Consider the following 27,429-nt stretch of genomic DNA (forward strand, 5'->3'; position numbering starts at 1 on the left):
AACCTGTAAAGAAGGGTGAAGGTTCAATTTATAATAAAGAAGTCCGTCTACACACAATCAGACCATATCATGACCGTGCTATGAACGTATCAGACACGGAAAACACGTAACAGATTACTACGCCCACTAAAACGTAATGTATCATACACGTGCATAACGAATTTAGTGACCAAAGTATCGTCGCATCCCATACACGGAGCGTAGCAGCACCGGCAAAATAATTTTACCGACAATTGTTGATGGTGTGTGCATGGAACGCGACGGGGTTGGTAAGTAAGGGAACGGTCTAGTGGGAATAGTTTCATACATTTTATTACAAAAACATTTTTTTAACATGACACATTCAGAGCATGACACGATGTACAGAAGAGACCTATTAATACCAACTATGAATAACTTGATATATTTTTTGGCACGCCCTTCTCTATTACTAGGAAAGTTTAGGCCTTAGTATACCGCGCTCGCCTAGTGATGGATGGCAGACTTCAACTACTTAGAAATTCTTGTAGAGAATTCCTAGGTAAGTATTCTCATAATCTTTTCCTCCAACGTTAAAGCGAGGGATAATTGATAAGGAAGACACGAGTAATTGTAGAAAATCAGATGTTTATATCTTGGGGGCTGGAATAGAGCCTGCGTCCTATCTTGGCAGTCCATTCCACTTTAAACTAGGACATCGTCGCTTATTAATAATAATAATAATAATATCAGTCCTGTATTATATACTTGCCCACTGCTGAGCACGGGCCTCGTCTACTACTGAGAGGGATTAGGCCTTAGTCCACCACGCTGGCCTAGTGCGGATTGGTAGACTTCACACACCCTCGAAATTCCTATAGAGAACTTCTCAGGTATGCAGGTTTCCTCACGATGTTTTCCTTCACCGTCGCTTATTATTCGGCTTAAATTATTTTCATAATTACATCTTTAGTAAACAATAACATTTTAATTAATATGCCGCCAATTCTCCGTAATTACATTATGTAGGCAGACACAAATAATTGTAATCCAAAACTCAGAGACACAACTCTATAATAGTCAAGAGCTGCGGCGGCGCAGTTGCGCAGTGTCAGTGATAGAGAAGTCTCGTACCTCGCCGGTCGCCTCACTATGTCGGCCACGCTGCAAACAAGTTTGAAGTAAGTCGGCGAAAGTTTTATCTAGGTTATGTTGTGACGTCATATTGTCTGTGTTTTGTTTGTGCTGTGGTTTGTACTGCGGATTTGGGTATGTTTTTTATTTACAGTATTGATATGCATTGATTATTAAATAGTTGATTTCTATGAAAATTAGACACTACTTCAATTATAGTATTTATTTAATTAATTATTGATTGAAAATATTGAAGAAACCTCCTAAGTATAAGTACTTTTTATTTATTATACTTCAATAACTTTAGCAACAGTTTCATAGTCATGACAATGTGCAGCGTCTGCTCTGAGCCTTAAATTTCAATTTCTATTTTCTTTATTTCTATAAACAAATAAATAGAAAATGCGAATGCTCTGACTTTCGACTCTGAAACATCATCGCTTATTCTGTGAATATAAATATGAGCCTGTCGTAGTGTTATTGTTGATCTAATTAGTGAATTAACTGTATTATTATTGTTATTTGTGCACGTGAAGAACATTTGACCCATAACATAATTGTTATTGCAATAACTTTATAGTTAAAGAGCTATGTAATAAGGAATTCTCATAATTTCTAATAATAAAATAATTGAAACAAAATATATTAGAATTTTTGATAATAATAAAATAAACAAAAGATTTGATTTCTAATATAAATATAATTTAAACAAAATATATTATAATTTTTATAATAATAAAATGAACTGAGTTTTTGATGATCTTAAACAATGAATAATTGTAAGATTGAAATTCTTAGCTACATAAATGAAAAATTTACAAAAAATCGTCTATAATATTGCGATTAGTAGGGTCATTTATGCTTGAGTCTTAAAGTTGGCACAAAATTAACTTCTCAAGTAAGTAAGTAACTCTCTTTTATATCAAGTTGGGTGAATTGAGTTTGCTTGTCGAGATGAGGTGGGGTAAACAAATTAGTCATCCAATTGGTATACAATGTGAGAAAGAGTACCTTTGGACCTTAGTCCTAGTAATCTCAAACTTTTTATTTTATATAAGCTTTTTTGAGAAGAATTAATATTATCCCAGTCCAATTGGCATATTAGTGCAGAAAACAAAACTGCATATCGTATCAAATACAGCTGCTCTTCAAAACTTTTGATGGTGGTAGGATATATTTTATATTCGCCCAGTTTGCGACCATCTGCTATGGCCCGTTATGCTGTTATGTCCCATCATAGTCGCCCTAATGATTATCGCGTTCCGGCATCAGCCTTTGTATATCCCGATCCTACAGGCCGGCATAATTGTGTCAACTGCCGAGAGGTAATCATCTCTCTTCAATCGACATTATATTGGACCCCACTTACCATCAGGTACATCAGGTATAGTAACTTTTGCGTGCGAGTAAACAAACTTAGTTTCCTGTCATTACCACCTCACATTTAAAGCAGCAATCATCTTCATATCATAATTTGGTATTTAAATCAGAATACAATACGTATTTCCTGTATGTTCGTTATAATTATACTAGTGGCCTCGAAAGAAAAACATAAGGTCGCGAGTTCGGATGCGTCGAGTCAAAACATTATGTGAAATATTAGGTTTCCGCATACTTATGCAGAAAAACGAATGGATTTAAAGCGTTGAGGAAATATTATCTCTATATTATGTACAATTTAGAGATAGTTATAGGAATAAAATTGTAGTGCCTATTTTATCTTTTACCTACAACTCTAAGGCGTAATGCAAATTAAGTTACGTTTACCCGACAACTTATAGTCTTTCTTGATCTCTCTCTTTTATTTTAATTATAATCATCTCTTTAATCATTACAGTTTGATACATTAAGGGTGAATTTCGCTTCACATCTTAGAACTCAACTCAACACTCTCGTAGTACAGGCCCGTGACCAGCAATAAGACGACATACGGAACAGAAATTTTACTGTTCTTTTTTACAATTATTTGTCGACTATTAATCATAAGTCCAAATCTTAGGAGTCAACACAACACTCTCATAGCAGGGGCCCGTGACAAATAGTGGGTCGATATATGGAACAGAAAAATTTACTGTTCGTATTTCTGCAATTATTTTTATACTCATCACAATTACTTATAAGTCCACATATACAAACATTAATTGAGTCATCAAGGCGCCAGGATATGAGCTAATTTGTTTAGCAAACACGACTCCACAAACTAATCTGGGACCTTGCTCTATATTACCACAGATATTACATGCTATATTATTATACAGTTATATTATTTTATTCGATAAGTCGGAAAGCAAGACCACATGATGTTAAGTGATCTACCGTTATTAAACACCCACACGCAATAGTAAACATCTATGTATTATGATTCTATATATAGTTTCACCTGCAACCCACCCAACTTCGCACCGGCACACATCACCTTTTAAATAAATAAATTCCGTCCCATGATGTGATAGGGGGCGATCCTATCGCCATATCGGGAACAAATTCCAGACTCTGGGCTGATACTGAGCAGAAAAACCCAAGTATCACTTTGCCCAAGTGGGATTCGAACCCAGGACCTCAGAGCGCTGCTGTACCGCGCATGCACTACAATTACGCCATCGAGGACCGAGGCTTCGCATCGACAAAAATAATTATCGATAGCCAAATTTTTAGTAGTCCAATTGCTACCAAACTTCATTAGATCACCCACAGACCTTATCTGAGGATTACCTAAAGAACATCATTCAAATTGCTCGGGCCGTGTTGAAGTCCATAATAGACATACGTACATTTATATATGTATTTTCATTAACAGAATGCTTCACTACGTAAACACAATACACAACTATTTTGATATAAAAAGCAGATGAAATCGTGAGCCAAGGCGTGTCTAATTGTTTATCTAATTAACGACGCTATCAAATATCCGGCCATCCGACATTTAACAAATTGGATGAAGCATAAATGTGTGTCCACAATTTCCAAGTAACGTCCATTATCATAAGTATGTTTATACAACTCCCTAATTATGTTCTTGTTTTATATTCTGACGGCAAAGGAACGCTTTCGCGGAATATTTATCTTACAGTTTATAAATAGTTAGAACAAATCTCCCACTGTCCACTTTTCGGACAAAGGGAACTATATGATTAAGTTAATTCAGAATGTTTTTATCGGTTTAGAGGTTTCTGCGTTTACATTAAACAAACATTCAAACATCTACACAAAATAAATTGATGTAATTAAGAAATATAAAATGATAATAGACACGTAAGGTTACCTTACTTTCCTTATACGTTACAATGTATGAGAACGAAAATATTAACATATTATAATGTAACGCCGGGTTTGGTAATTAAGAGTGTTGTGAACAAATAGACTGATCGATTTAAATTCTTCAGTGTATAGATACTAAGGCCAAGAAAGTAAAAAACCTCGACATATTGTGGTATAGAATAGAATTTTATTCTTGTACTGGCAACGCACATTTTAAAACGAAAAAGCAATAGGGGCGTCTTTAAAAAAGTTTTTTAATTCCCTGACCAGACTAGAAATAAAAAAAAATAAACGTATTTACTAAACTCATCGCTTGAAATAGCAATAGTACGGCTATCTCTATTCATCTAAATAATTAAACATCTATGCCAGTGATATGGGGTCATTCACCGCAGGTAACACGTGTAGTGGCTAAAAATATCGGGTCCCTCTTGGAGTGCATGTTAAGCACTCCATGGATGTAGCCAAAATAAGCCGTAAACTCGAGTAGTTTAAAAAATTTAACGCAAGACGGACGGTGAGTCATAGCAAAGGAATTGAAAATAACTACGAATTGTAATAAAGTTTCTTTTCCTTGTATAAAGAACAAATACAAGTATATATCCACGATTCCTATATACGGCCAATACTAGCTATAGGACGGACATTGCTAAACATACACAGACACATCACGCATTTATCCCCAAAAGGGTATGCAGAGGCGCAACCAGGGCACTCACTTTTCGCCCAGTATGTTCTGGCCCATGATATGATAGGGGGCGAGCCTATTGGCATATTGGGCTTAAATTCTCGCTTCCAGGCTCATACTGAGCAGAAAGACCCAAATATCACTTTACCCGAACCGGGACTTGAACCCAGGGCCTCAAATCGCTGCCGTACAGTGGATGCAGTACAACTACGCCACCGAAGCAGTCATACAACTGAAAATATATATCAATGTTTGAAGACCGATTTTCTTGAAACAGTGTAAATTACACTACTTGCAAATTATATCAGAACTCTTATACGACATATCCTTTAATTTCATGCCAGTCAAGAAAACAAATAACTGAGTTCCCACTAGGCAACTTGATAAAGGCCATTGGCATCCGTAAAAACTCAGGTTCTGTCCATTGTTTTGAATTTTTCTAACCACGGTCACAGTTGGGAAGTGTTGTGTAAACTGTTGCCTTGGCGATGTAACTGGCTCTGATGTTTCTTAATATTGAGGCCTCAGTGATCACCACAATGACGTAAATTATACTCTAAAAACTCGATGATAAGCAACTTTTTACGATGAACGGAAAAAATCAGACCAATATACTTTTTTTGTAATTATTAATTTATTTTTTAAGCTTGATTTTATAACAGGCCACTATTTTTATTAATTTAAAAAAATAAAATCATACGAACCGTTGGGTTTAATTCAATATAATTAATTTTAATCATGTCCATTACGATAATTAATATTGTAAATGGCGCCAAAAATTATAACTCCAAAACATCATTTTTAAATTGCAAAAATCTGGTCAGTATTTCAAGGACAAACTCAGAGGCGGCAAAACAAAATACAAAATAACTGTAGAACAATGGACGCTGGCAATACTTTTTGCTAGATAGCGACATTTTCTCGACACAAGTTAATATGTTATTAAATTCTCACACAATAGAATATATTATTATGTAACTTAAATATTAAATTTAGATCTAGCGTCACTAAAAACATTAAGGTATTTATTTTCAGACACTTTAACGTAACTACACTAGTTGTAGGTATTGTCACGTGTAGTAGTCCAGAAAAAATACGACATAAATACACTTTCTTGCAGTATGATAGCTTGTTTATGTTCTCAACATTTAAGAGTATTCACTTTTTCCTCTACATTAGGTGGGCTGGGAAATTTCTAGATTATAATTTATTTATCTATTATCAATTATACAATAATACATTTACAGAAAGACTAGAGAGTACCTACTTATAAAAACTAAGTCTGAATACATAATTAAGTATAATAAAGTATATAGCATTCTCTAATTATATTGACATACACCAAGTTAAGTACATATGGGTATAACTATATATTATAAAAGTTTTACAATCCAAATAAACATCCAGAAACTATAAAAGAAAGTAACAGTGATATATTATGGCTGTATAGTAAGTTCGTATGCATGTCGATATATTTACTACAGCTACTCAACAGGTTGCGAAGTCAGAACACTGGAGAGAACCATCAAAATATTTTCATTATAATATGAAATTGCTGGTGTTAGGATATATTTTATATCCAGCCGGATAGCGACCACCCTGCACAAGGTGTTAAAACCCGCCATAGTGGCCCTCGTACGTGTGTCGCGTTCCGGGACCAGCCTGTGTGTATTCGGTTCAACCAGGCCGGCATAATAGTGTCGACTGACGAGGGCTAATCATCTCTCGTCAGTCGACATTCTATTGGACTCCATTCCACTCACCATCAGGTGCAGTAGACTCAGTGCACGAATACAAAAAATCAAACAATGTAAGTTTTATAGATTGTTAAACTTGGTTAGCGAACCTCGCGGTTATACGTCATTTGACATTGCTATTGTTGTCCACAACCATAGCATTATATACATAATGTTATCAGCCGCGACTCTTATCTGATAACATTAATTAGAGTTTAACATTTCGGTTTAATTATGTATTATTCTTTGTTATGATCTTGTAATTACAAAGAAACGAGATAGCCTGTTTGGTGAAACAAAGACCCGAAAATATTAAAATAATGCCGTTTTGCTCAAGCTGCGGTCCGCGAGGCTTTTGAATGCGACCTCGATATAAACTGCAAATGACCCTCCCAATTTAAAAAAATACTAAGACTAAAGAGACTTTCCCCCTGATCCGCTGAAGCTGTGTGTTCACCTTATGAGAACAAAATAATTCAGTTAAATGTGAATACTTATTATCTATTAAAATATATGAAACGTCAAAGGTTCATCTTCTATCTTCTATCTATACTTATAATAAATCTGTAGAGAGGTCAATTCTGTACATGAAATATATTTCCAAAATAATTATCAGGGGGTGATTAGGGATCGATACTGATGCCAAAAATGCAATTAGTAAAATTTTTGTCTGTCTGTCTGTCTGTCTTTCTGTCTGTCTGTCTGTCTGTCTGTCTGTCTGTCTGTCTGTCTGTCTGTCTGTCTGTATAACCGTTATAGAAACAAAAACTACTCGACGGATTTTAACGAAACTTGGTACAATTATTTTTCATACTCCTGTGCTGGTTATAGTATACTTTTCATCACGCTACAATTAATCGGAGCAGAGCAGTGAAGGGAAATGTTGGGAAAACGGGAGAAGTTACTCCATTTTTTAAGCTTCCGTCGCGTGTGCAACCTTAATGGTAAAGCTACATAGAAATCATGTATGACGGAAATGTTCTCCTTAAAATTATGTAAAAAATATCCCACGACAGCATATGTCTATCTTTTATGGTTGACTCACAATGACACGTGTAACTCCCGATAGCTTAGCAGTTCGAAGTTTCCTCATTATATTTGTTTACTAATCTTAGGAACTATCGGTCCAAACTGAAAAAATCTTTTTGCGTTGGATAGCCCTTTATTTGTGGATTGCTATAGGCTATATATCATCACGCTATACCCAATAGGAGCGAAGCAGCAATGGCTAATCTCTGGAACTACCGGTCCAAACTGAAAAATTCTTTTTGCGTTGGATAGCCCTTTGTTCGTGGAGTGCTCTAAGTTATATATCATCACGCTATGACCAATAGGAGCGGAGCAGTGATGGCTAATCTTAGGAACTACTAGTTTGAACTGAAAAATTCGTTTTGTGTTGGATAGCCCTTTATTTGTGGGGTGCTATAGGCTGTATATCATCACGCTATGACCAATAGGAGCGGAGCAGTAATGAAACATGTTACAAATACGGGGACAATTTAATCGTTTTGAGAGCTTCCGTTGCGTGCGCTGCGTAAACGGTTAAAGTTATGCAACAATGATGTATGTCGGGATTATTCCTCTTAAAAAGTTCTAAAAAAATATATTATAAAACAAAAGTCCCCCGCTGCATCCGTTTGCCTGAACGTCTTAAACTCAAAAACTACCCAACGTATTAAGATAAAATTTGGTATGGAGACAGTTTGAAACCCTGGGAAGAACATAGGCTCCCGGGAAACTACTACTTTTATAATGGAAAACTTTAGCCTGAAAAACTTTATAACGCGGGCGGAGCCGCGAGCAAAAGCTAGTCATGACTAATAACATGACAAAAAGAAAAATACAACAAAGGAATAATTACTCAATCATTTTTTTTCCTTTACTACAATTTTTTTATGAAATCATAGTGTATTTTGTCATTACTAAATATATATTTGTAAATAATTACGGTTTGCTTTGTTCTTCATTGTAGGTTTATTTTTACTGTTTATGCATTAGAAATATAATATTATTCCTTCCGCTGATTCTAATTAATTGATGTCCTAAGTATCTATAAAGTTGTATAAACTTTGGTTTTTATTATTAGCTCTTTTACAAGACATAGGTGGTCATTTTTTCGCGGGGAAAACGCGTTATCACTATTTGAGGGGGTGAATGGAACGGTTATGTTGGAATATAGTATGATCCGAGTGAGCATTGGACGGAGGCCCTGACCCTTATATACATATACTCTACACCGACATACCAAGCAAAACCCGCGGTGGACTTCTTCGGCGTATACGGGACGGCCCCGGGGAATCTTGTTGCACAAGACATAAAAGTTACAAATAATGTGTAAAAGCCTCCCAATATTTTGATAACATTTGCTATATTATGAAAATGTCGAGATAGTTGACTAATCTTTAAAACACGAAAGGTCTCAATGTCGCGTGTAAACTTATTAGAAACGTGGTTATTATTTCTTCCCCAACCCACCGTTCATGAGGAATGTGAATGGGAGATCATAATCAATTTTGCTAACGAGAATGACATTCTTTCACACTCGCTCATTTGTTGTTGTACGCTTCAAAACATCTGTTCCATTTTCGAATTCAAATTTTTTTTTACAGATCAAAAAAGAGTATTTTGTTGTGTCTGAAAAAAGACTAAAAATCTGTAAATAAGGAACTTATCATTTCAAGCAATCAAATTTTTTTTTTAATCGTAGCGAAACTTGCATACCTTTCAAGATCTCTGTAGGAAGATTAAGGGTATATAAAGTAGGCCGCTATAGGCCAGTGTGGTGGACTAAGGTCTAATCCCTCTCTGTAGTAGGGGAATAGTCTCAGTGACCAGTGGAACAGTTTGTAATACAGGGTTGATAATATTATTAATAAAATATCAAAAACATATATTGACAGCAATAAAACTACCAATAACATTCAGAAGGTAACAAGATAAAAACTTGTCGATCTTCCTATATTGTTTAATAAAACGCCGTTTACGATAAATAATGGTCAATAAAACTAATTTAAAATAAACTTTGAACTCTAATCGGTCATACAATAAACGATAATAATGTTAAAGTTCATTTTTATCACAATTTTAACAATAAAGTATGTTCAGGATTTTTATTATATAAAAATCCTTTTTGTTATTCATGACATAAATGCAAAATTAAACTATGATATTTGAATGAGTAATGAATTGTAAAGGATAGCTCTTACAATACTACTTACATACCGCAAACGTAGTAGCTTGCGTAGTATATTGCTTTTCAAAATCAGGCAGTTGATGATGTCGAACCCCGTGTTACAGAAAGTAGCTACCTAAAGGGGTTGGTCATGTCCCTGATCTCTCTCCGGTATGTGAGATTACCATCACACCAGACATAAGAGCGAAGAAACAGAGACTTATGTATTGCGTACGATCTTGTACACTATAATATCTTCCGCATACCTGGCTGGGTCTCGTTGGCCATTGTGACCAAAATTCGGGAAGAAGGGAATCATTACTACATTATACATATATTTAAAAAAAATACATAAAAATACCATATAATTCGTGCAAAAGCTATAGACAATGCCACTATAGCTAGATATACTATGTCTGAATCTGCCAAGCGTAAAAAATGACCCTCTGCCACAAAAATGTTATGTAACACGCAATAAAGTCGTATGAGAACCAAACATCCCTTTACCAAATAATCTTAATACTACAATATTATGTTTATTGTTGCAATCGTCTCTCCGGTGATATTTGGCGAAGTATCAAGAGCGATTGATGCAAATAGTTTCACCGGTTCATTTTGGTCTGTGTCATTTGACGACCCCGTTCATAGTATGGTCTTCAGAAGTAAACGGAATGTTCTGAATTCAATTCTGAGTTCAGACATGTTTTATTTATTTTCGAATCTTTTCACATCATATAATAACTAAACCCTCAGACTTGTATAGGATTAGAGTTTTGAAGTGACGATGATTATGGAGGATGATGAGAATTTTGCTAGAAGTCTAATAAATTGTTCGAAAAAAATATTTTTCAAGTAAAATCTTCACCGTAATAGTCTCTACCAGAATGCTTAGTAATAAGTTCTTTCTAAAGACTTCATATATTACATAAATATAAATTAGAATAGCAATTTATTTACTTATTGTATTTAGCAACAATGCGAAAAAAACCTAGTAATTCGCAAAACGTCGTCTCATCGTTTCACAACTCCGCCCATTAGTGAACGTGTGACCTTAACGGGTGTGAAGTTTGAACCCTGGGATGGGCAAAGTGGTATACACGATGTATAGACGATTTGTGGAATTGACAAATAATAGCGTGTTTTTTTCTTGTACAAACTTAGTAATATTATAATTAGAGACTGTATTGCATATGCATTTGTATATTTAAGCTATTTTCATCGCTAATTGCATATTTTCTCTAAAATATAGGTAGTTATGATGCAGATTATCGATACATTTCAATATTATTGCTAGAATATAACTTCCAACATAGCAAGTTCAAATTCTGCCCAGTTACCACTCCACCAGTCCACACCATTCGTTGTCCACCTATAAAAATATTTGAATGATCGAAGACGCAATCGTACTACTCAACATTTGGAACAATATTTGACTGTTTACGTTTACAAAAATATTAAATAATGTTACTGTATCTATTATCATAAACAATGTATACATTACAAATTAATTACAGTATGCAGTATTTAAATAAAAAATTTAAACTTGTTTTTTTTTTTTGTTCCTATTTTTTTTTTGTTATCATTTAATGTTGCGTATTCTGCAACTTTTCGTTCATATTTCATGCAATTATCAGGCATATATCAAGCTTTTTATGTTGCATATAATCCGAACCTTAATTATAATAAATTATTTCCAACGACTGATTTATTATTTTTCTATTTATGTACACGGATAACTACTATTTTACTAATCCATAAGACAGAACACACATGGTGAAAAGTGAGTGCCCTTATTGGATCTTTCCTCACACTTTTGGGGATAAGAGGTTTGTATTTTTTTTTTTGTTTAAAGATGAACTTGAAATTTATAAATCTAATCTATTTACACAAGTTTTATTCTACTCAAAATGGATATTTTGGAAATAAATCGTTTCATGTCAAAGCGATGTATTAAAATTTATGTCGCTCATAAAAAAGAACCGCTAGGAACAAAATATAATAACAGTAAAAAATTCAGAACAAAAACTTAAGTCAAATTTAGCGCCATACATTTTATCGTCTGACATAACAATTATGAAGTGTTGAGCACTTGGATTATCTAACTTATAGTTCATATAAAAGATTTCGAAGCTCGTCAATCATTTAATTGAAACGTAAAAAACGTTCTTACAAAAAAAAATAAAATTATTGCGATTTACTTGCCGGTAAAAACACAAATAAATCGTTCGTAGTTTATCGGCCTTAATCTTAAATCCAAGTTTAAAAACAACTATACCTACAAACAATAACTTAAACTATAGACTTACAATTAAATAGAATAAAATAACTTCATAACACTATTATTTGCTGTGTATTTTGGTGTTCTTGCTAAATTAACTGCCAGTTCTTGTGGAATACTCCTTTAATTCCGTACACATCATTCGTACATGATATATGTTAATTATGCAAGGATCTAAAATATAATTAGCTACTTGTTGCTTAAATGTTTTTTCTAATTCATTTATTAATGCTGTTGGTCTTGCAATAAAATAAAATTTAAGAAGTCATCGATGTATATGTATGTACTTCGTACTAGATTTGGCGTTCCGAACATTCACTGTGTTCAACTGAATTGAACTGTTATCCATTCAAACTGATTTTAGTATGGAGTCAATTTTGATGCTTGTGGCTGTGTACGGAGTGGCGCTCATAATATAAAAACGCTAGTCTAAGTGCAAACTTGGAAGTGAATAAAAAATATTAGTGAAATAAGTAAAATTATTTGTCATTTAGGGGAATAAATAGGTTATGACAGTGACGTTCTGGTTGCTATTTTAGTTCAGATTTTGAACAAATAGTTTATATGGACGTTCGTGTCTATATAATATACGTCAATGAAAAAAATAATATTTTGCTGTAATATAACGCATAATCAAGTTCTCATGACCAAAAATGGCACAAAACAAAACGCAAACACGCGTTCCTGGAACTGCCTCGAACATCGTAAGGATAAACGTGACGATTATACATGACCTTCTCAGAAATAAATTCTTGAGAGCATAAAATGACAACAGTGTACTGCCAAAATACATGCATGATAAATATACCTATTATTACGCGGTACCTACAATTTAAAGTAACATTTTACTTAATTTTTCGCCTTGTAAAAGATTAGCGGATTTTGTTTGTGTAAATATTTTCCTTTTTTCATTCCCATTTTTATGTAGTATAACTGTATTCGTCAACTAACAGTGGTAGCTTCTAATAGCGATATTTACGTGTAAATTTAATAACTAAATATATTTAAACCAGACATGATGGAGTAAATTTTGATTGTTGACAAGTTTATGTGTAACATAAATGTGCAAGCTTATTCAACATTTATAATTTACAGTAATTTACGAAGCCCTTATTTTCTCTACCTCATTACTTATTTGCTTATGACTTGGGATTCCCGCCTTGATAAGTTTGATATTATCTCTGACGTATGTTTAAGTTTATTGTTTAATAATTGCCATAATTATTATTACCTCATGCTGTAGATATTCAAAAATTACGAATCAAAAGAAATTAGACTTTTTTTAATGCTTTGAATGATGAGACGAGCTTGCCGTTCGCCTGATGGTAAGCGATACGACCGCACATAAACGGTAGAAACACCAACACCTTGAATTACAAAGTTTTGTTTGGTATTCCACTGCGTTCGTCATCCTGAGACATGAGATGTTAAGTCTTATTATGTCCAGTAGTTACACTGGCTGCAATGTCCTTCAAACCGTGGAAATAATAACATGACTTATAATGTTTTCTGTGGTCGTAGGTGAAGTGAAATACTTTACACACATAGGCTACAGGATAATATAGCAAAACCAGAATCCAATAAATAAAAAAATAATAGTTACTTGAATCTTTCCGCAAAAACTTGTCTGTATCTTGAACTAAAATATGACGTAAATGGGTTTTGTCCGTATGTAGTTTTTGTATACGATATATAAATCGTGATGTGCAACAACCTTGAGTTTCAATTACATTAATTTATAGTGGATTCTGTTTGCTTTGAAATTAATTATTTAATTGTAAAGATGCATGCACGATTTATTTTATAGTACGCACGATATTCGTGACCATGGTATCTTAGTAGACATAAAAGAACTATTATATTCTTTATGGTTTTCATTTTATGTTAGAAATGCATTATATTTGAAGTAATTAAATAATTAATAGGCGACATAATAACTTCCTCACCAGTAAACACTTTACTCATTCAAATAATTTTATTATAATTTAATTTCACACGATTTTTTTTATTGATAATAGCGTGGTTTCTTTTCACAATTTATTCAAAGTTTTTTTCTACATACTAGATATTGTGGGATGAGCTATAGCCATTAATATATATATATACTTAAACGTCAATGATTATAGCCCATATAAATACCAACAAACTAAGGAATATTAGAATGTAGGTATAATGTTTAAGGAGGCAGTATTCGACTAATGATAACCAACTCCAGATTATCAATTCAACATGCTTGTCGATTCGATGAACACGATTTGCGAGTCGGTATGCGATCTCGCATCGCATATTATAATTAATATACCGTAAAATATTTCTATAATAGCTAAAAATACCGTCTAATGTTCATTTACAGTATTAAAATACAAAGATAGAAGTAAAACATAAACCTAACGCTGAGATTTTTTAAAGCCAAATTATTATACTTCACTCACACTTTACTTAAAGTTTAAAACCCAGTTTTCTACATAATTACTCTTAGCTTGCACAATACCTAAAAATTATAAGTAGCAAATCAAAGATTACAAGTAAAATCTTCTAATAACATTTAATCTAGTTTAAGCAAAAACAAAGTAGGTACAAACAATCATATATTTAAAATGGTTCTTCACCTTATTTGTGAAATCATTGGATAAAAACTTTTTTGCCTTTTTTATCATTGGATAAAAAAGGCAAAAATTAGAATGTAAACAATGCTTTACAAATAAACAACAGCTGGATCATAACAGGTGTTCCCAGTTGGCCCGTTGGCTTCTGGCCCAGTTAATGACCCGAAAGGGTCTATGGAGGTCAAGAGAAAGTGGATAGACGTGGTATCGTATTATCCGCTATGTTAAGTAACAGATAACCAAGTAATATACGAGTTGACGTAACTGAAAAGGTACTTATTACTGCGCAGAGGAAGGTAAATGAGTTACCGTTAGATAAACGTTAGAATTATGGATACTGGATTATTTTTTAAGTATTGCATTTAAGAATTATCCAGTGCGGTTTTGAACAGGCCGGAATAAGTATGCCGAAGCGAAGGATAAATGAATGAATGAATAGAATCTCTTCCAGCCGAATTTGGCCATGGCGTCCTATCTCAAGGTCAGCCCTGCGCAGGAAATATTAAAGTATTAGTGTGTGCGCAATACAAAGGTGCACTCTCTGTTCCTTTACTCTCATAATCCGGTAACTAGAGAGATCAACGACAGGCGACGGATAATAGTCTCTTGGCAATCAAAATTCTATCTAGACGCCACTCACCTAAAGGGAATTTCTGTGGGAAATAATTGTCCATCTATAAAATCTAACATTATTAGGATTGTGATTAGCCAAAACCTCTCACGTTAATTACGAGTACCAAGCTCAATCGTGTCTATTGCAAATAGAGTCCAAACCATACTGACATTTAAGAGGAATGTAGAATCTACGCTTTAGGAGCGTATCCTATTCACTTCGCAATAAATTCCACAACAAAGGGCAGGCTTTCAGACCTCGCTGTGAGGAAATATCGAAATTATAATATGTATTAAACATTACATTGGAACATGGAACATTACAACTTCAGTTCATAGTTATTGTTATGGTCTTTATTTCGAAAGTTATTTTTTTACATTTTTATATATCTCGTAAAAATAACAATGCATTAAAAAATTTAGTCACCCTCCGATTGCGAAGTTCAAGACCCAAACCAACAGTGATTAGGGATTCATAATGAGGAATCCTGAAATTTTTCATAAATTTAGAAATTCCGCACATTGTAATTATTGTGGTAATTGTTGACAACAGTCTATCTGTGGAAGTTACGTACAAACCAATACATCCTGTGTTAGAATACGTAAAGCAATAGTTAACTTCAAATGTAATTTTTCCAACGGAAAATAAGTATAGAATTATTTCTTACGCTTTTCCTTTTAACACGAAACCGCAATCCTTAAAAGAAGTTTATGGAAATATTAAACAGAAAAAACTGATACATAATATAAATTCTTCTTCACAATATTCAAATAAATTTCATGCGTTAGTTTGAATTTTAAACATTGTGTCCGTAAAATAAAACAAAAAGCGTTTTATTTCTTACAATTTTATACTTTATGTTTGTCTAACAAACCATGAAACAAAAATAAGAAGATTGTATAATAATCTCATATAAAATTTCAAATTATGAATAATTTAAAAAAATATATATTTTTCAATCTAGCGAAGATAATACTCATTTAATCACTTGCTTGGCAGAATGCAAGCAAACCTACAAAAACATCAATGGCCACTATATCGCACTCACGCATCACCATAATCCATGGTTTTGATGACTACTAGTGTTGTAACTAGTTATTTAGAATCATTGTACTCACGTTGCAACCTTGCCGTCACGTGCATGCGGGGCTCGCTTGCATTGTCATCTCATTCCTCACGTTTCTACTGTTCACTCACTTGTCTAGCACAGTTCAAACAAAGCTAATTATATGCTTGAGCCCTGGAAAATTACTTCAGTTCGTCAAACTAGGGTGACGACTGTTTTTTTTTTTTAAACGGAATATTGAGGCAACGAACCTTTTGGCCTAAGCAAGCATCTCCTCTTCATAGCCTGAAGCAATAACTGGGTTTTTTAAATACAAATCTCTATATGGTTGTAAATTATTCTCGTTGTATTGAGGCTTTAGGCTCCCCGCAGACGCACTAGACCGTGACATAAAATATTTATAATGAGCAGTGAAAATTAATTTTCATACATTTACCATAAAACTGAGTTATTAGAACTAAGTTCCTAGTGCCTTCACACGATACGATCACAAACCTTCCGATGACATCAACCTAATTCATTCTGAAAAGCCGCTTTGTCCTAATGTTTTAGAGCCGAAATTGACGTGACAAAAGGTCAAAAGACCATTCGAATAACAGAATATGACTCTTTGTACTAATGTTTTAAAGCCGAAATTGACGTGACAAAAGGTCAAAAACCACTCGAATAACAGAATATGACTTATCCGAACAATCTACGAATTGAATCACAAAATGTTGTAAAATGGATGAAAGTTGTTTCGGATATCAATTAACGTCTTTGTTTACTAAAAGTGAGAGGTTTTTTACACTTTCTTTTAACAAAATGTATTCAAGCATTTCAAGCTAAGATTTTGTAAAAGTAGGCATTAAAGAGTTGAAGCAATAGGAATAATGTAGGCTTATTCGAACGAACACAACGTACTTTTAACAAAGATAAAAAAACAATAAAATGTACCCGCATTGAATGTGTAATTTTTTAACGTTGGAATTTTTAAGTGAATTAAAAAGAACACATAAAATTATAAAAAATATTCCACTTATTAACAGTCATTTTTTTTTAATCTTCGAGCCGCCATTTTTAAATTTTCGAACTTCATTAAATCCATTCTAAATTCAAATAATTAATAAAGTCTTAGACCATAGATAATATAACATCATTCTCTATTGATTTGTACCTGTCTATGTTTTGGTTGTGAATAGGTACTTCTGACTTTAGTAATTATTCTGAGAGTACTTCAAAATTCAAATTCATAGAGATTAAAAGAGGTCATCTTCACTATTCGACGTCTTTACTTAATGAGTATATAATGAGTGTTATTTAACGTTATGACAGAGTACATAATGTGGCGTGTGCCGTAATGTTGCGTAACTGTTGTGGGATACCAGCGGTGGGAAAAAACTATGGCGGTTGGTGTAAGTTACGCGACACTATCGTAGATGTTTTGTATGTGAGCACTTTTCTAAAGACTGTAAATTATATTATTTTTCTATATGCTTTTATCTTCCTTCAACAGGAGGTCAATGCTACATACTTTTTGAAATTGTTAAACAATGTAACGGGCTTGGTATCTAAATTTAAATTGTGTTAATAAACCTATACAAACTGGAGCACGCTCCAAGATTCGAATCTTGGAGCTCTAACCGGCCAATATACGCAATTGTTTGACAAAAAAGAGTCAATTATCTTAAACTAAAGATGTTAGTGGTAACCACAGAAACCCTTGAGACCATTTGAATGGATTTTACATTAAAAATACTTTTCTGCATTGACATATAATCGACTTTTCTCCCAAAAAATATACAATGAAACTCACAGTTCAGACAGATGACACTGGCAAATATTTAGAAAAAAAAAGAACATCATTTTTCCCGCTAGATTCTTATGAACAGCACAAAGCATCAATAGTGATTGCAGTGTAGTTAGTCAGTGATGTGATTTGCGCGTTGTGTCGAGTAACGTGCGGTTACGGCCTCTGTCAGTGGTGAGCATCATTGTTTAACACTCACAGTAGTTCAGACCTTCTTGTTCTCTAAGGCATCGCGCAAACGCGGTTACCAATTTTTTCTTGCATTAAATGACGAGTTGAGCCTGCCGTTTGCCTGATAATAAGCGATACGACCGCCCATAAACAGTAGAAACACCATCCAACACCTTGAATAACAAAGTATTAGGTTAAGTCTTATTACGTACAGTAGTTACATAAACTTGCTACAATTTCAAACCGTGCTTGCTTCAAACCAGAACACAACAGTAATTTTAATTGCCTATAACCATTAAGTCGTTGCTCTATTGAAGGGAAGCTGTAAGTATAAAGTTGACAGTGGCTCAAGCTGCTCTTGCCACTGTAGCATATACTGAGATAGCTGTTGTTTAAGTAGACGAAGCAACTAAGTTTCCTAGGAGTGTAGTGTATCCTAGCAATAAGTTAAGATCTCTGCGCGAGACTTAAGGACACCTAGTATATAGTAATCTTTGGTAATTCTGTTTATCTCTTTACAAAATCAGTCTTCAAAATGTATAAACTTGCAAAAAATTCGTTCGTGACCTTCATTTAAGTTTTGTTTTATTTTGCTTAACATCGTCATTTTTTGTTCAGTTTTTTAACTAGATTTTTGCTTCTATGCCATCCAATGTACTTCGGCGAATACATTTACATTACTTAACATCCGTCATATTTAATATAAAACAAAAAAGTAAATATTATAAAACTGACTTGATTATTCAAAAGCGAAAAACTAGGAAACATAAAACAATAAAACGAAATGTTTTCATTCTTTAATATCCTTAAATTAAAATTTAAACCCATAACCTGCTATATTTACTAGAGTTTCGAAGCCACCGGCATCAAAATCCTTCCAGTCTTCAGTTAACTTAAAAATCCGTGCAGATCTTTTACCATGATGCGCAAATCCAACCGATTTTACATTTAAATAATTAAAAACAGTTATTTGCCTTGTGCAAGCAAAGCTAATAATTATAAAGTAACATCAGCGAAGCGTCACACTGACCTCACACGTTGGCAAAGTGCGTAACTGTATGCGCTCTACAAGTATAAATAACGTCAGGTGACATAACTAGGCATCTAGATTCTAGCAGTTCTTGAAGCTAGATTTGTAAAAATAACAAACATGAATAATAGCGTTACCTATAAATTTGGAATCCAGATTATGCAATAACCGTTCTTGAAGCTAGATTTGTAAACATTAAAATAATTAAAAATGGCGTTGCCTATAATTTAGATCACATTATGGGACGTAATACGCATGGGAAGAATGCCTACCCCTTCCGGAATAAAAGCGTCTGTTAATTTATTTTTGGTAAATTTATGAACATATTAAGTTCCACAAAGTTTAAGCCAGAAGCGCGGGTTAAAAATCAAAAAATTCGAGCAAATTTTTGTGTCTTCCTCGAGAATTAAACCGGTTCACAGCCCAAGTACGCTAGCTCTAAGAAAAAGTAACACATAATAAAATGGAAAACCAAAACCTAAATAGGAATCATAATGATAGTATTACGTGATGCTGGTATTAGGGCCATGTCAAAAGTACCCTGAAACGCCGGGAATGCATGAAAAGATTGATGAGGGTGGAGGAAGCGAGAGAAGTATGCCAGAATTGTACAAAGTTGCAATCCACAGTCTCTGCGACTCCTATGGGACTGAGGCGTGATACTATGTACTACGTGGTCTGGAAGTTTCCGATCTTAAGATAAAGATGACAGAACTTGTCAATAAAAGCTAGGGAGTGTGTCTGCATGTCTTTGACGCAGGTACTCATAGTGTATACCGACGCTTGAAAGGCGATCATATCTAAGCGACAAACATACCGAATAATATAATAATAATAATAAACATAATGAATTATTTGTATATATATTTTGAATTGCCATTTTTTTCTGCGTCATTTGATCTAGGTTTTGTAGGTCTAAGACAATTTTAATAACATTAGACTATATCTTTATGAAATAAAAAGTTGAATTGTTATGAATTTTCATATTAAAATCAAAACTTTAAAGCACTCTACTCAAAAATGTACTGATTGTGGCTTATATATGATTGCTTTTCAAACGTCGATACGAATGTCATTGATCGAAATAAAATTAGTTTTCGGATTTTCAATAACACTGTGAGCTCTCTTGAGTGTATTTGTCTAATGACACAAGCGAATATACATTCTTATCTATAAGAGAGCGTGGTATTTAGGTCACTCCTACTATTTATAAGTCTCGTACTCTCATCTAGAAACACTGTCACTCCCGCAGTGCATTTATTTATTTATTTATAACCATTTTTATTTTACTCTATGCGTGTTAGAAACTCGAAGTTTGTAGACCAAATCCCAAAGAGTTATAAAAATGGCGGAAGATAATTAAGATATCAAGAGGTTTATACAGTCTTGCCATATTAGATCTGTTGTAGGTGATTTGATCGAATCAAATTCAAAACTTCAGTAGATGATACTATCTCTACAAACATGTCCGAAAAAACAGTGTCCGTACTATTTGAAATTGATTTATGACATTTTCTCACAATTGATTATTAAATAATACTATTATCACATACCTTCTATTATTGTTTCTTTTTTATGATTATTAGACCTCGTTACAGACTTAAATAAGTCCAAGAACGAACCTCTTATTATCACTAACATTCGATCTCAAGATCATTTGCGCTGTGAAAATACTTCCGCGTCCTACCCAAAATACTTCATTATACGTATTTGATCCAAGAACAATATCTAGCTATATCTGTATCATAACTTCAGCCTTTTAAGATCTGCTATGATGCGCGGCAGCCCATGTAAATGTTGACCGCGTCAGGTGTTGCTTAACGTTGCGTGCGGTAACCAGAAGGCCTTTATACCAACAGACCGTAGCGAGGTAGCCGCGTGACGATACCGATTGAGATGAAATGGAACCCTAAAAGCAATATTTATAGACTTATCTGGCTTGGAAACTAACTTAACAGATTTTTTTTATTGCTTTGAACGATGCGATGAGCTTGCCGTTCGCCTGATGTTAAGCCATACGACCGCCCATAAATAAAAACACCATCCCACACCTTGAGTTATTATTGTTTAGTATTCTACTGTACTCACCATCCTGAGACATGAGATGTTACGACTCATTACGTCTAGTAGTTACACTGGTTACAATGTTCTCAAACCGGATTAAAATAGTGACTACACACCGCTGTTTGGCGGCAGAAATAGACATTACGGTGGTACCTACCCAGGCGGACTCTCACATATGAGAGACCTACCACCAGTAAGATAGACAGATAACTTCTTAAAACGCGATAACTACAATACATGAGAAGAACAACGCACATTAGCTTCAATTTCGAATGAAATACGTACCGGTCAACAATTCGTAACCGCTACACTAAATATACGTAAAAATAAACAAATAAAAGAAATATCTAAAACATAGTCTATGATAACCAGGATATTTGATAAAAAAAATCCCGTTAAAAAAGTTGTTACGGAAATGTATTGAGGACAAAGTCCAATCAACACAAACATAGCACACGTCCGCATCCATAGATAATACCAGCATCCTCTATGGCCTTAGAATACATAAATATAAAAATTAAAAACCCGACTACGATAAAAGCGAACTGAAAATGATAGTAAATATTTATTTTAAAAACACAGCCGTATCGTATAAGTATGGCCGTAGCATTCCGCTCTGCTCTGAGAATATCTGCACATGATGGTAAGAGGAGTGGGGTCCAATGGAATGTCGACTGACGAGAGAGGATTACTCTTCAGTCGACACAATTCTGCCGGCCTGTTGGAACCTGATATACACAGGCTGATCCCGGAACGCGACACACTTACATGGTCCACTATGGCGTAAGAATGGAAATGATCACGAGTGAATTTAGTGCGGTTGTTAGCCCCATGATGTCTACCTTTGGATTCCATTGCCAGTACAATTAATAACATCCAATATTTCATGATAAAGATTGCAGTGCATTGCACTTAGTTTGTGATTCGAGGCTGGTTCGGAGAAATTCTTTTATCTTGCGTGTTTACATTGTTTGTTTTTTATTATCCAGGGATAAGATCCGGGATTCAGTGGAGATCCCAATCGTGACAAAATGTTGCTTCTGCTTCCCGCTACGGAAAGGGCTCATTGCCTTTGCATATGTCAATTTGGTAAGTTATACTGACCTGACCAATTAAAAATAAGTAAATAAAATAAATTGAAATTAATTATAGTAGTAGCTGACCAGTAGTTAAGGCAAGCAGACTGCCTTACTAATCTCGACGCCCTTAAAGTAACCAATTGCCCATAAAAAACCGTGTGTGCAACTGACATACGGTAGAATTAAAACAACTGAAAAATAGCCTACAAGAGATTGGAATGGATATAGAGTATCAGGAGTATTAGAATAAATATAATACTAAAACATACAAAAATAATACAACACTCTTGCTTCATTCAAAAGCTTTGTAATACGCAGGTACAAATATATATTAAACCCATGCTTTAAAGAATAAAAGTACGCAAAATATAGCATGATGACTGGATGAACCGCAGAAAAATAATATCAGGGGCCTTATTCCCTATCCCGCACGTTTTTACAACAGTGCGTGACAAGCACGTAACACAACGCGTCATGTTTAGGACTATAGAAATTTGGCTTACAGAATACCATTTCCACGCACATTTCTCGAAGATAACATGACACGGCCGCGTTACGCGCTTACACTATCATACAGAATAAGGGCCCAGAAGACTTCATAGTCAAGCGCATATAAGTAACCAATTAAGCGATATCCATACCGAGTAATAATATAAATAACATTCGCACATACTTAAGCAGCCTCGTATAACAATGAATGTCTTCCCATTAAAGCTTTTGTGGCACAAATGTTCGATGAAAGATTTTTTGTTTGCAATACGATACGGTGCGAAGCCAAAAGAACGTGTTCCGAGAATCACTAACTTAGCAGTTCATAATAATTTACTGAACCACTTACTAACGCGTCCGCACTTGAAAGCTGTTTGAGGGTTAAGTAAACTTTCATAATTTGTTTTGACGTTTTGGAAATGAATTATGTTTAAAATAAATATTGTGCGAAATCTAACAATTGGTAGGTATATCGTTAAAATTGTGATCTTATTTTACATCTAATCTAAGTATAGTTATTGCGTACGTAGTACATTATAACTCGGTTATTGCAACGTATTTTACTATTGAGATTCCAAAACCTTACAATGATTGTAAATATTGCAAATATTCTAAATGCCAAAAACACAAAGAGATAGCGGCAGAGATTTAAATTTTAAACAGGAAATCCATGAACATTAATGTTTCCATAACTTGTAGAGTTCAAATAAAGGAGCATTGTTTAACGCATTGATTGTATCACAATCCCGCTGCTTTCGAATCAAACAATGTAAGTCAACATGTTTGATAATAACAGACATGTCGCATCCGTAAATAAGATAAGGGCATTGCGGGATATGATTTACATAATATGGAGTCCAAATGTTTATCAAGGATATCGGGAATATTTTGTCTGATTAAACAATGGACTTTGATCCTATAATGAAGGCCCATTGCCGAGCAAACGATTAATGCGGTGCGCAAATTACTGGCAGGAATATGCAAAGATTTACGAGTATTTTTTTAACTAAATTTAGTTCTTTTTAAAAAATGATACTTAATTACTAAAATAATCCTTATTATAATTTACTTAATAACGTTGGTTGCAAATTAAAATTATGTGTATTTTAGGAAATGCACAAATTCAATAATTTAAGTGGCATTTTCATTATAAACATAATGAAACAATATTGACATTATTAACATTTTTAAACAACCAAAGTAAAAAATATATATTCCAGAAATAAGTATAATGTTCTTTTTCTATATATATTATGTATTATCATTTTGGACAGTATTTAAAAACGCAGGTGGCGCGCCTTTTGGCTGGTGTAGGGTCTGAAGGCAATCGTAAAAGCACGCGATGAGTCTATTAACTATTTGGAAGGAAAAACATCTCAGATTTATGCCATTTTTCTAGACATGGACGTAAAGAACGTAATCTTCTTTTAACTTCGTAATCAAGACAAGGGATGATATGGTAACCTATATATTTATATAGTAAGGGTACATTAGTAACGTAAAAAACTACATAATCATTGGTGTTACGATATCAAAGATTTTTTAGTATTCGTATTTACCAAAACAGAACACGACGTAAGTTAACTTAATGTAAAATAAAGTCTACATTTGCCCGTTTTATGTAAAATATATCCACTGCTTCTAAGAAAATAATTATTTTTAGGTTCGTATAACATGTCTTTATATTTTCCTGTAGTCGTTGTGTAGGTAAAAGTAGGAATATCATGGAAAATTAAATTCTTGGAAATAATGCAGCGGGAAATATACTTAACTATGTCGTTATACAAATTCTGTAGTAGCGCCATCTATGAATCGTGTACTTAATTAGTTGTTAGTTTCTATACTAACTATTATAGATGGCGCTTAAATGTCTTATAACTTGTCTCTAATATGCAATAATTCATCTAGATACATACATATCACTGTATTGTCGAATTCTATCGTCAAAGAGTATCAAAAAACGACTATTATGTTCTTTTTCACTAATAAAAGCCGCAAACAATTTGCTATCCTTAGGTGCAGGGCTAGACAAAGAAAGATATTTTTACTGCTTATGATTAAAACTTTATCGTCTTTACTGCTTACTGTCATTTGATCAATTTACAATATTATGTTACAATATTCAGTTGGACATTAAAAATGGACAATATGATAATGTATTTACTTATTCCTTGTAATTTCAGATGCTGACACTGGTTGTGACGTCATTCCTGTCACTTTACATATCGGTGATCAGGAATTCGTCGCCGACGGAGCAGGCTGACATCGGATCGGAGTTCGCACGACTTATCGTCGACACAGTGGCTCTGCTTATTGAGATTGTTATGACAATTACTTTCATAGTCGCGTTGCATAAGGTAAGTTATATTATCACTAGTTTGTAATTCAAAATAGAATAGAAAAGACAAATTCTGAAAGGGAAGTCAAAATAGGTACACAGTATCAGACAAATTCTGAAAGGAAACGCTAAAAGCTTAGCCAAGACGCGGTTCGGTCGGAACTTTGTGGACTGGATCTTAAGAGGTAATAAATTTATATGTTACGGAAAAAATATCCGCACAATGGGTTCTATAAATATTTATTGCGTAACAACTCTTGAATGTGTTAAAATTCATCTATAATGAAATAATAAGTATTTCCTTTCATGTTTTATATGATCTAGGTACACTTGGGTAATAAAATTTTACTAAATACATTTTATATCGTATTTCAGAAACACGTGCTGCTGATGAAAGTGTACCTGTACTTCGAGATCGTGTACTCTATCATTGGATTCATCTACAGCCTGGCGTTCATCACCAAGGAGACCGCCAGCGAGGTGTTCCTCGTACTATTCCAACTAAGTGAGTACCCGCGCGAACAGTAAATGTGTAAATAAATAAAAAAATGTATAATTGTAAAATGTAGGTAGATATTGTAACTCATTTTTCGATCGACCAATACTACAATCCGCCTAGGGATCATAAAAGCTGCAGTCTTAAAAAAAATGCGAGAAAATTTAAATATAATAAACCGCGGTAAAATCCAAAATTAGTGTTATTTCTATAAATAATTTTTTATTAAAAATCTTAAGTAGGTACAACGTACATATAAATGTTGTCTGTACAACGCCATCTATGAATGGTTTTATGAAAAATATTTATACATGCAGTGCTCTCAGTAAAATGGCGTGGTGTGTTAATCGTATTGTTAGAAGCTATGTATTCGAAATTTATGATGCATATTAAATTAATAAGAAACATTTAGATAATTTAAAATTAATAAAAGAACCTAAAATTATTTTTTTAAGCAATTGTTCGCATATCTTTACTTGTCCCCTTTCGTAATTGTGCGCGAAAATGTATAGAACAATTGCTCAAGGTGGCTTGCTCGGGGAAGGGCATTCAAAATCTATCTAGAATTGCCTATTAGCATAATGTTTTTTGCTCGCAAGTCTACGTGAAAAAATTCCCGGGATAAATATAATTAAACTAAAGTAAATTAGTCTTGTATAAGTATTTTTTATGAACCAATACAATAATTTCTTTTAGTACTCGCTTCACTTTATCTCTTTAATATATTTTTTTTTCTGTTTCCAGTGCTACAAATCTACCTGGCGATCCTCATTTGGAGTTCCATAGTGAAAATGGAAAGAGACGGAACAGTGAAGTATACCAGAGACAGGGATCCAGCCTAAAATAGATTTATAACCACACTGACGTGGCTAGATATTTTTAGACATAGATTTATGATAAAATAAGAATCGAGGTGATACATTTGTAGTGTATTTGTGACGGTGCTAGATTTTTTATGAAGAGGTCTTAATATTTCGAACACGACTGACCTATTTTATATCTCGCTATAGTGTATACACATTTAATTGGGACCAATATGGTACTTAAACTGAAATTAATTGATAAACAAGTGCCTGGAAGTTATGTATAAATAATTATTGATATTTTAATACCAACGCGTACTTAGTGGAATGAATTGAGGGAACCTTGACAGTTATAAAGGCAATGTTGTTCAATTTTGCTAAAATCTATACTATTGCAATGTCTTCTACTTTGTTATGTAAATTCAACCACAGTTTAAAAATAATATCTAGTTTGCCTTTTTTGTTATAATATAAATATAAGTTACCTTTATAGATATGAATTTAGCGCTCAAAATATTAGCACCGTAGAGCTGATTACAAGTTTTATATATTCTACAATATTTTTTAAAATGATAACTCCTCTTCGTGTCAAATATTATTTTTAATAGGGTTATAAAAGGTCTTTTAAAAATATTTTTATAGAATATACAAAGAAAGCTTC

At 33.7% G+C, this 27,429-nt stretch overlaps 1 protein-coding gene across 1 annotated transcript; it reads left to right on the forward strand.

Annotated features, from left to right (window-relative positions):
- Window positions 1-224: 224 nt before the first annotated feature.
- On the forward strand, window positions 225-27,275 carry LOC115447200. Its single transcript, XM_030174183.2, has 6 exons — window positions 225-269; window positions 1,039-1,139; window positions 22,553-22,652; window positions 25,315-25,488; window positions 25,845-25,974; window positions 26,710-27,275. Exons 1-6 carry the CDS (start codon window positions 240-242, stop codon window positions 26,805-26,807), a joined length of 633 nt encoding a protein of 210 aa, XP_030030043.2. The 5' UTR covers window positions 225-239; the 3' UTR covers window positions 26,808-27,275.
- Window positions 27,276-27,429: the final 154 nt, after the last annotated feature.

The sequence above is a fragment of the Manduca sexta genome, chromosome 11 (assembly GCF_014839805.1).
Source record: "Manduca sexta isolate Smith_Timp_Sample1 chromosome 11, JHU_Msex_v1.0, whole genome shotgun sequence".
Classification (NCBI taxonomy): Eukaryota; Metazoa; Arthropoda; class Insecta; order Lepidoptera; family Sphingidae; genus Manduca; species Manduca sexta.